This window comes from Pongo abelii, chromosome 16 (assembly GCF_028885655.2).
Source record: "Pongo abelii isolate AG06213 chromosome 16, NHGRI_mPonAbe1-v2.0_pri, whole genome shotgun sequence".
Classification (NCBI taxonomy): domain Eukaryota; kingdom Metazoa; phylum Chordata; class Mammalia; order Primates; family Hominidae; genus Pongo; species Pongo abelii.
Window position 1 is genome coordinate 92,385,632 of NC_072001.2, and position 10,608 is coordinate 92,396,239.

Genomic DNA, 10,608 nt, shown 5'->3' on the forward strand with positions numbered 1-10,608 from the left:
GTACTATAATGAGCCTTCAGTACAATACCGTGTGGGGATGGGGGTCAAGGGAACGACCTTACTGTCATTAGGTCTCACCTCTCTTCTTTTCCCCAGGATGTAGAGGTGGAGAAAACAAACCACTTTGCAATGGTGAATTTGAGAACGGCTGCCCCTACTGTCTGTGTAAGTGTTGTACCTGAGCCATGGGGAATAGCTTTGTCATTCTTTCCATTCTACTCCATGTGAAGTGACTTGTGTCCTATAGTGGCTTGTGTCCTGAGGCCTGTAACCCACCTGTAGGTGGCCAGGTGACCACAGTTATTATATTACCCCCACAGCTGTGTGTAGTGAATCACACCAGGCATTCTTTTCTTTCAGTTACTTGTTCTGAGTCAGGCCGAGAAGGTTCTAGAAGAAGTGGACTGGCTAATCACCAAGCTTAAGGGACAAGTGAGCCAAGAGACCTTATCAAGTAAGATAAGTTCAACTGGGATTCCAGGAATTGACATGAGCAAGGTCAAAATTCATATTGGGCCGGTGCATAAAAATGGAGCCCCTGAGCTAAATTTCTTATTTGCTTTTAAGCTAGATTTTTTCCTATGTGATGAAAGAAGTAGAAGATCATATGTCTTATCACAGCACTATTATTAATTCACTCTGCATATTGAATGTTCGTTTTTCCATAAAGACTTACTAGTTAGTGGTAATCAATTTCTAAACCTCCTTTACTCTTAATTAGAAAATAAAGTTGGGTTTGAATGTGCCAATTTTATTTCCCTTTAGAAGAGGCCTCTTCTCAGGCAACCATACCAAATCAGCCTGTTGAGAAAGCCATCATCATGCAACTGGGAACTCTGCTTACATTTTTCCACGAGCTGGTGCAGACAGCTCTGCCATCAGGCAGCTGTGTGGACACCTTGTTAAAGGACTTGTGCAAAATGTACACCACACTTACAGCACTTGTCAGATATGTGAGTATTTGAGACAAGCAGATTCGCCCCACCATTCTACCCCAGTGAGCCACGAGATGAGGCTGGAGCAGCAGCCCACTGCTGCAGAATGCCCCTAAACAAGAGAGCGTTTGCCTCCATCTTGGCAGGTCCTGGTTTCGTTTTAGTTTGGTCAGTAGGTGGCAGGCATCTCCACAGGCCAGGGAAAAACAGTTTATAATTCTAATCTGCTTTTGGGCCAGTCACGGTGGTTCATGCCTGCAATCTTTGCACTTTGGGAGGCTGAGAAGGGCGGATCACCTGAGGTCAGGAGTTCAAGACCAGCCTGGCCAACATGGTGAAACCCCGTCTCTACTAAAAATACAAAAAGTAGCCGGGCGTGGTGGCGGGCGCCTGTAATCCTAGCTATTCAGGAGGCTGAGGCAGGAGAATCGCTTGAACCCAGGAGGCGGAGGTTGCAGTGAGCTGAGATCGTGCCACTGCACTCCAGCCTTGGCAATAGAGTGAGACTCCATCTCAAAAATTAAAAAAATAAAATAAAAATCTGCTTTTGGAGGCCCTTAATTCTTTGGCATGTATGTGGCACCTGATTGAGAATGAATGCCTCTTTTAAATACCTTCTAAGGTTTAATCTATAACTATCCTAGAATTAAATCTGGGCCCATAATGCATAGAAATTATACCATTTCTAACCAGTCTGGACACTAAAGAGATGTTTATTCCTTTTTTCATTCCTTTACCATTGTAGGTGTTAAATGCCTTATAGATCAAGTACTAAGGTGGGGAAGAAAATTATTTTTTATAAAAATACAAGGCATACCCTGCCCTTACTGTTTATGTTTCTAGCAACGATCCATATTAAATACTTAGAAAGGCACAGATAACCCAAGAAAGATGTGGACCACCCCGCATCACAGTAGTGTGGCTCTCTCAGAATGTGTAGCTCTAGGTACATGTGGCTAAGCTGCTGTAGTGGAAATACTGAGAGCCTTTTCTCTTTATTGGCATCTTTAAAAGGAAAAACAGCAAAGTTGTTGGTTTTTTACATGCAGGGACTATCAGCCTGAGGAATTTTTAAAGAAATGAGCAAGTCAGAAACAAACTCTTCATTACGTATTGTCTGGGAAGCTTAGGAGCTTTGGAGGAGAGGAATAAGGAAGCTTGTGTTTTGGCTTCTCTGTGAATTTTTCTTTTCCCTCTTCAGTCAGAATGATGAGTCACACTCCATAAGCTCACTGCAGCAGTCACTTGTAGTTTCACAGGATGGTCTACTAAATCTAGGAATCTTTTTTTATTAGTATCTCCAGGTGTGTCAGAGCTCTGGAGGAATTCCAAAAAATATGGAAAAGCTGGTGAGTTGAGAATGCCTTTCCTAGGAATGGGGGAAGCACTTTTTACTGCTGGTTACATTGGTTTCCTTCTCCCTTGTGCAGGTGAAGCTGTCTGGTTCTCATCTGACCCCCCTGTGTTACTCTTTCATTTCTTATGTACAGGTAAGAGATTCAGAGGCAGTACCCAATAGGTCTTCAAGAAAGGATTTCTTACATGCCCAGGGGACTATTGATCACCTGAACTGAGCATATATAAACTTTTTTCCCTGCTTACCACAAGCTGGAGGTACCCATCAGAGACCAAGCCAAGGCTTGAGGGCTTTGCAGCAAGGAGATCTTTATTTATGTAAAGAAAACTGTTTCACTTAATTTGGAGAAAGGAAGCATATATGTTTGCATTTGGAGCAAGGAAGGAACAAGCATGCTCGGGCTCAAGGACTTGGTTTATTCCTGGGTGACTGAAAGTCCATGCCATGAGGCATCCTCTGGGAGTGTGAGCAGAGTAGCAGCAAGCACATGAAGGAGGGCTGTGATGAGATGGCAGTGCAGTGAGGGCACTTTCAGGGAAGTGGAAGGACGTGGGCTTTGTAAGTGTCATTTGGTCCTAAATACCATCAGATTGCTGCAGTACTTGAATCTCCTTTACTGTTTGCTTAAACCAGTTTTTTAACCTCACCACTACTGACATGTTGGGCTAGATAATTCTTTGTTGTGGGATCTGTTCTGTGCATTTGGGGATGTTGAGTGGCATCCCTGGCCTCCACCTACCAGATGCCAGTAGCAGCCCCCTAGTTGTAACAGCCAAAAATGTCTCCAGAAATTGCCAGTTGTCCGTAAGGGACAAAATCACCCCGGGTTGGAAAGAGGAAGAAACTAGAGATCTACTGTCTCCTAAGGCCACTTAGTCGTGCAGTAAATGTATCACAGGGCTGTTACTGATCTTTGAGGAATCAAAGAGAATAGGTCCACTAAGTGTCAATCTCAGCCAAGATTCTAGAACCAATTATTAAAGCAATGGATCGTGACCACTTTGATAGTGATGCTTCACTTGTTTTCTGCCTCTGCATCACTTACAGGCACAATATCATTCTATCGGTAACTTGCCTCATTATGTGTATTCAGGGTGCCTCTTCCCCTCCCTTTAAGAATCAGCAATCAGCTGTGCACGGTGGCTCACGCCTGTAATTCCAGCACTTTGGGAGGCCGAGGTGGGTGGATCACCTGAGGTCAGGACTTCGAGATCAGCCTGGCCAACATGGTGAAACCCCATCTCTACAAAAAACACAAAAAATTAGCTGAGCATGGTGGCGGGCACCTGTAATCCCAGCTACTTGGGAGGCTGAGGCAGGAGAATCACTTGAACCTGGAGGGCGGAGGTTGCAGTGAGCAAAGATCACACCGTTGCGCTCCAGCCTAGCAACAAGAACGAAACTCCATCTCAAAAAAAAAAAAATAAAGAATCAGCCATCTAGTGGGCTGTCATCTGGGTTTAGCTGAAGGAGTTCTTAGTAATGGGCTGATAGTTGAGACTCTCTGTCACCTTGCCTTTGTATCAGTTTTGTGATCTGGGTCAGGAATGCATCATCCATTTTCTATATCCAGCCATCCAGCCAGTAGTCAGCTGTCATAAAGCTATTACTTCCGGTCCTCTCCTTTTATCTCACCCAAATGCTTGCAGGAATGCTTTCTCAAACCTCATGCTTGTAAATTTTCATGTGGGTGCCATTCGTCAAACAAATCTGTTGTCTATATATAGGATATGTATCTGTCCATTCCCACATTTGGGTTTTGAGTTACCTCATCTCCAAGTCTTAATGATACCTATAAAGACACCTTTCACAAAATATGCTATATAGACTGAGACAGTCCTCAAAAAAAAAGGAATTCAGGGAGAGATGCTCATACCGTATATCTCTCACCTTAGAGATTCATGGTGTTCATTTGCATATTAAAGGTGCTGAGACCAGCCATGGTGGTTAATGGAGGCTGAGGTAAGAAGATCACTTGAGGCCAGGAGTTCAAGACCAGCCTGGGCAACATAGTGAGACCCATCTCTACAAAAAATTTAAAATTTAAGCCAGGTGTTTGCCTATAGTCCCAGTTACTTGGGAGGCTGAGGTAGGAAGATCACTTGAGCCTAGGACTTGAAGGCTGCAGTGAGCCATGATCATGCCACTATACTCCAAGGCAACAGAGTGAGACCTTGTCTCAAGAAAAATAAAAACAGTGCTGAGAGTTCCAACAGTATGTTCATTAGTAGTTTTCAGACCTATTGAAGAACATTTTTAAAAAAATAACAAATGTTACTATTTGGCAGAATAATGTTCCATAGAGTACAGTTTGGGAAATACTGCTGTTAAATCCTATTTACTACCCTTGTTATGATTCAAAAGTCACATTGTCTAATCATTTTATTAGAACGGGTAATGCTTAGACAACCTCTACCTTGTGTCTGATATGTTAAGCTCTTTTCTCACATCATCTCATTCATCCTAGCTATAGGTTATGATTAGTAGTTATCCCCATATGCATGATGAGAAAAGATTAGAAAGGTTAATCAGAATGCCCAAGAACAGACCATGAGTAAAAGGCAGATCTGAGACTTGAACCCAGCTAGTTAGACTCGATAGCAGGAATTGGCACACTTTTTCTGTAAAGGGCCAGATAGTAAATGTGGGTCATACAGTCTCTATCACACCTACTCAACTCTACTATTAGAACATAAAAGCAGCCATAGACAACATACAAATAAACGAGCATGGCTATGTTCCAATGAAATTTTCTTATCAAAAACAGGCAGTGGGCCAGATTTATACTATAGGCTATAGTTAGTCAACCATTGCTCTAGAGTCATACCTGGTACTTGTTGACATGTAAAATGTTGGAAGGTTTTGATTTTCGTGTTTCTGACCCCATTCTCAAGCATTTTCTTCGGGGAATCACTACTTCCTAGACTGCTATTATTTCCCCCTCATTACACAGTAATCAGTTTCATTTCCTCCCTAGGCATTTTCCTCCTCCTCCATCCATATTTGACTTAAAGCCTTACTGACAAGTCAGCTGATCTGCAGGCAAACATTTTACATTTTTCTGTTTTTGTGAGATGTATTTAATGAGTGCCCCTGGGCAAGAGCCCATGCATGGTTCCATGAACTCCAACCCTTATCTAGAAATGGGGATTGCATTTTCCACATCTCTCAGTGAACTGTTTTTCTCTTGTAGCCCCCTCTTCATTTCCCCAGTTCCTTAGATCTCAATGGAAAGAAAGCAACAAAAACCATTGCTGCAACTCTTAGCATCCGGCCCAGAACTGTATACCTTTAAAAGATGCTTCTCAGGGGTCGGACGTGGTGGCTCATGCCTGTAATCCCAGCACTTTGGGAGGCCGAGGTGGGAGAATCACAAGGTCTGGAGTTTGAGACCAGCCTGGCCAACATGGTGAAATCCCATCTCAACCAAAGATACAAAAAATAGTAGGGCACGGTGGCTCACGCCTGTAATCTCAGCACTTTGGGAGGCTGAGGCAGGCGGATCACAAGGTCAGGAGTGCGAAACTAGCCCGGCCAACGTGGTGAAACCTCATTTCTACTAAAAAAAAAAATACAAAAATTAGCTGGGCATGGTGGCAGGCGCCTGTAATCCCAGCTACTCGGGAGGCTGAGGCAGGAGAATTGCTTGAACCCGGGAGGTGGAGGTTGCAGTGAGACAAGATCACGCCACTGCACTCCAGCCTGGGCAACAGAGCATGACTCTGTCTCAAAAAAAAAAAAAAAAAAAAATTAGCCAGGCATGGTAGTGCGTGCCTGTAATCCCAGCTGCTCGGGAAGCTGAGGCAGGAAAATCGCTTGAACCTGGGAGGCAGAGGTTGCAGTGAGCCGAGATCGCACCATTGTACTCCAGCCTGGGCAACAGGGCAAAACTCTGCCTCAAAAAAAGATGCTTCTCTTCCGGCTCTAATTTTAGTCCTACCCGGATCAGTTGGAATGGGCAGGGAACAGGGTTGATCTAAGGAGTTCAACAGGGCCCCATCTTGGACACAACCTCTGGGAAGATGGTTCACTTCCCACTTGGTCAGTGAGGTCGATCCATGACTGCTTCCTTGCCCCCACTTAATAGGGCTTCACCCTGTACCATCCTCTAGCCTGCCTTCCAGGGCCAAAAACAGATTCCTGCATACCAGCCCCCCTGGAATGTCTACAGTTCCTTATTTTCCAGAACGTGGCATGTGGAACAAGCCTCCTGTGTCTCTCATGGCTCCAGCTGCAGAGCCTCTCTGTATTTTCAGGTCTGTTTCTTTATTCTGTTGTCCTTGTGGAGCATGGTATGTTCCCTTCCTAAGAAGGTTTGGAACTCCCCTTGAGGTAAAAAGCTTCCTACATTTCTGTACCTTACATTTGGGTGGTTTTTCTCCCCAGTCTCTCCTGACTCAAGTCTTGATTTTCTTTTGCTTTATCAGAATCTTATACTTTTTGGTTCCTTTTATTAGTTCTTCATCCCTCTCCAGGAGCTCTTTATTACCCAATAATTTACAACACAGGGAAGTGTTCTGTGACCCTTTAAATCCTTCTTGAGCATGATAACCCACTGCATAAAATATATATGGTTTTGGCTTTGCTGAGTAACGAAAATAAAATTTTACCTGGTGATTGCTTGTAAGTGGGAAGACTGCAGGGCCCTGCAGCAGCCTCCTCAGCTTCCTCTCCTTTATGGAATCCTTTTAGCCCACTGGCTAAAATAGACATAGAAATGTCTATTCCTGCTACTACCTTGACAGTCCCCATTTTAACCTCATCAGCCCCTTGGCTGACCCACTGCAGTAATAGTCCTGCCTTCAACTTCCGTGTGCCAGCTCTAAGAACAGACTGTAAACCTCCCAACAATTACAAAAGAAAAAATACCTGAGGATTACAAAGCATCACATTTTTTCCCCATCTTCTAACATCTGTTGCACAGATAGTCCTGTTTACTCCAGACTTGGTCCTCATACCCTGTGTAATTACCTTCTAAGAAAATCGCCACTAGTTGGTGGGCATGGTGGCTTAGGCCTGTAATCCCAGCACTTTGGGAGGCTGAGGTGGGCAGATCACCCGAGGCCAGGGGTTCGAGACCAGCCTGGCCAACATGGCAAAACACCGTCTCTACTAAAAATACAAAGATTAGCTGAGTGTGGTGGCACGTGCCTGTAGTCCCAGCTACTCGGGAGGCTGAGGCACAAGAATCACTTAACTCAGGAGGCAGAGGTTACAGTGAGTCAACATCGCGCCACTGCACACCAGCCTGGGTGACAGCAAAGCTCTGTCTCAAAAAAAAAAAAAAAAAAAATTACCACTAGCACATGCTAGCTCTACAAAAAAATCAGGAATAAGAGAATGTGTTTCTATTTCTTTAGAATAAGAGTAAGAGCCTGAACTATACGGGAGAGAAAAAGGAGAAACCTGCTGCCGTTGCCACAGCCATGGTAAGCTGCTGACACTGACCATTAAAATATGGTTGTTAGTGAACCTTGAAAACATTAAGCAAAAGAAGCCAGTGACAAAAAGACCACGTGTTGTATGATTCTATTTTCATGAAATGCCCAGAATAAATAATCTAAAAAGGCAAAGTAGATTAGTGGTAGCATAGAGCTAGGTAGGTTGGAAGATGGGGAGACTGGGGTGACAGCTAAAAAGGGTATGGAATTCTTTTGGGGATGATGAAAATGTTTTAGAATTGACTGTGATGATGGTTGCACAACTCTGCAAATACTGAAGAAAAAGTACATTGTGAGTGAATTGTATAGTATATGAATTATAGTTCTATAAAGCTGTTACAAAAAAGTGTGTGTGTGTATTATATACATGGCTGCTTCTCAATTCAGGGATTTTATGATCAGATGGAGCATCTTATTTTTCCTCTGAACCAAAAACATGTTTTATTCAGGAAGCACCAGAAAATCTTGAGTTGAAATAGAAATAGTAAAATAACTTACGATACTCAATTGGGAGAAATTATTTTTAGGTAAAGTTGGTGAATGCAAAAGGTGCTCCCTAAAAGATGTGTAAGAGTCAGCAGGGGTACAGGAAAGGAGGCACTTAGTACATTGCTGGCAAAGGTGAAAATTAGTACAGCCTCTCCAGAGGCTTAGCAATGACTACTGAATCCCAGGAGATAAACATACACATTCTGATGTAACAGTTTCACTTTTAGGATATACAGGCCTGTGTACAGGATGGTCCTCACAACATTCTTTATAAATGTCAAATATTAGAAACAAAGATATCCATTAATAGAGGACTGGCTAAATAGGTTATAGTATATTTATACTGGAGAGATACGAAAAAAATAAACATCTAAATGTTCAGCTCTCTGGAATTATCTCCAAGATAATGTTAAAAAAAAATGTGTACAGTATCCTCATGGGTTAAAAATATATGTACACACACACACACACACATATATACATATACACACAAAAAAATGTAGGACCTACAAATTACAATTCAAGTTAGGGGGAAAGATATATAATCCCAGCAGGGAAAATTCATATCCAGACCAGAACAAGGAAATAGAGCTAGGGCCAAAATAGGCTTAAGAATATCAAGTCAGAAAAGCAACTAAATTTCTGCAAATGATCCTGCCCTCCTCAGCCATTCTCTAGATAACAACAAATACTGGAATTATAAATGAAATGGATCAGTGCAATTATCTCTATTGGCATTTGGGTCCTTCCAGATTGAACTGCCAAAAATTTTAGATTACTGGTATGCAAGTACAACTGCATTTGATTGGGAGACAGACTAGTTTTCCCCTAAAGCCAGTTTTGTAAGTGACAGCTTCAGAGGAAAACTTCAAAAACTGTTGAACCTGAAATTTAAGTCTTATGTTCTTTGCCCTTAGGCCAGAGTTCTTCGGGAAACCAAGCCAATCCCTAACCTCATCTTTGCCATTGAACAGTATGAAAAATTTCTCATTCACCTTTCTAAGAAGTCCAAGGTAAACATTCTCTTATTATGTGCTACCATTCCCATTTACCTTCTTGACAGATCTGGCAAACTAAAGCAGCACAACTACAATGGAGGAAGAGAGACTCCGGGCCATTTGTGTGTTTGCCATCCCCCCAGTTGTTTTTTTTTTTTTGAGACAGTGTCTCATTCTGTCACCCAGGCTGGAGTGCAGATTAAAGTGTTCCTCCGGCCTCAGCCTCCAGAGTAGCTGGGACTACAGTTGTATGCCACCATACCCCACTAGTTTTCTGGGTTTGTTTTTGTAGAGATGGGGTCTCACTATGTTGCCCAGGCTGGTCTCGAACTCCTGGCCTGAAGTGATCCTCCCACCTCGGCCTCCCAAAGTGTTGGGATTACAGGCATGAGCCACCACACTTAGCCTCTTTGCTGTTCCTGATCTGATGGCCTGAACCCCAGCATACAGAAGGAAGTGGGTGTGTGCTTGCTTTAGGTAGAAATGGAAAGAGTTCTCAGAGGTGAACTAAAAATGGCTTAAGCTGTTCTGGCAGGACCTATGAGGAGGGAGATGTCCCATGCTTACAATCCTGTCACAGGTGAACCTGATGCAGCATATGAAGCTCAGCACCTCACGAGACTTCAAGATCAAAGGAAACATCCTAGACATGGTTCTTCGAGAGGATGGCGAAGATGAAAATGAAGAGGTCAGTGCTGGCTTCTGTCTGGAGCCCAGCCACTCTTCCTAGCTGGTTAGCAGCCTATCTGGGAGCAGTCACAGATTAGTGGAAGGGCAACAGACTGGGAAAGGGCTAAAAGGTGATCAGGCAAAGATGAGAGCCAAGGACTCAGCAGGGTTGTAAACTTTGGACCACACAAAATCCTATGAAGTTGCCCCGACTTGTTTGGTAAACACTTCCAGGAAGTAGGTGGTAACAAAACTATGTCCTGCTGTGGGTCCTCTTCCTGTTAATCTTTTAAACTACTGGATGATGACCAGCTATAGCAGTCTGGCTCAGAAACTAGTTTACCTCTTATGTCATGTCCTCATTCAAAGGCCACTCATTAGTTTGGGTTAAGGCTTCTTCCTTCAATTCATGCCAATGTCTTATCCTTTTCCCTTGTGGTTTGTTCCTCTCCCTTTACTCTTACCAGTGACAGTACCGCATCCCCATCCCTGCACCATCTTTGAAACAGAACCCAATGTTTCCTTACTTCTAGCACCTAAAATTTTCATCTTAGGTTTATCTAATAAGTAGCAAATCAGTAGCCCACTCCCATTTCAAAAACTGGAAGTTTACATACAAGTGCCCTGGATTTCAGAATTTTGAACATGCATTCTTCAGATGATCACACTCCAGGCTCTAATGTACCTGGCCCCATCCACTCCCTTTACCCACTTGGCAG

General features: G+C 43.3%; 1 protein-coding gene across 6 annotated transcripts in view; it reads left to right on the forward strand.

Moving 5' to 3' along the window:
- FANCI (FA complementation group I) overlaps nt 1–10,608 on the forward strand; it is a 71,097-nt gene that overhangs the window by 60,096 nt on the left and 393 nt on the right. For all 6 annotated transcript variants that reach the window (XM_002825800.5, XM_024232409.3, XM_024232407.2 and 3 more), the window contains 8 exons: nt 97–165; nt 361–454; nt 766–953; nt 2,231–2,284; nt 2,366–2,425; nt 7,653–7,721; nt 9,140–9,235; nt 9,801–9,908. In XM_002825800.5, the coding sequence (XP_002825846.3) occupies nt 97–165; nt 361–454; nt 766–953; nt 2,231–2,284; nt 2,366–2,425; nt 7,653–7,721; nt 9,140–9,235; nt 9,801–9,908 (738 nt within the window). The remainder of the gene's footprint in view (nt 1–96; nt 166–360; nt 455–765; nt 954–2,230; nt 2,285–2,365; nt 2,426–7,652; nt 7,722–9,139; nt 9,236–9,800; nt 9,909–10,608) is intronic.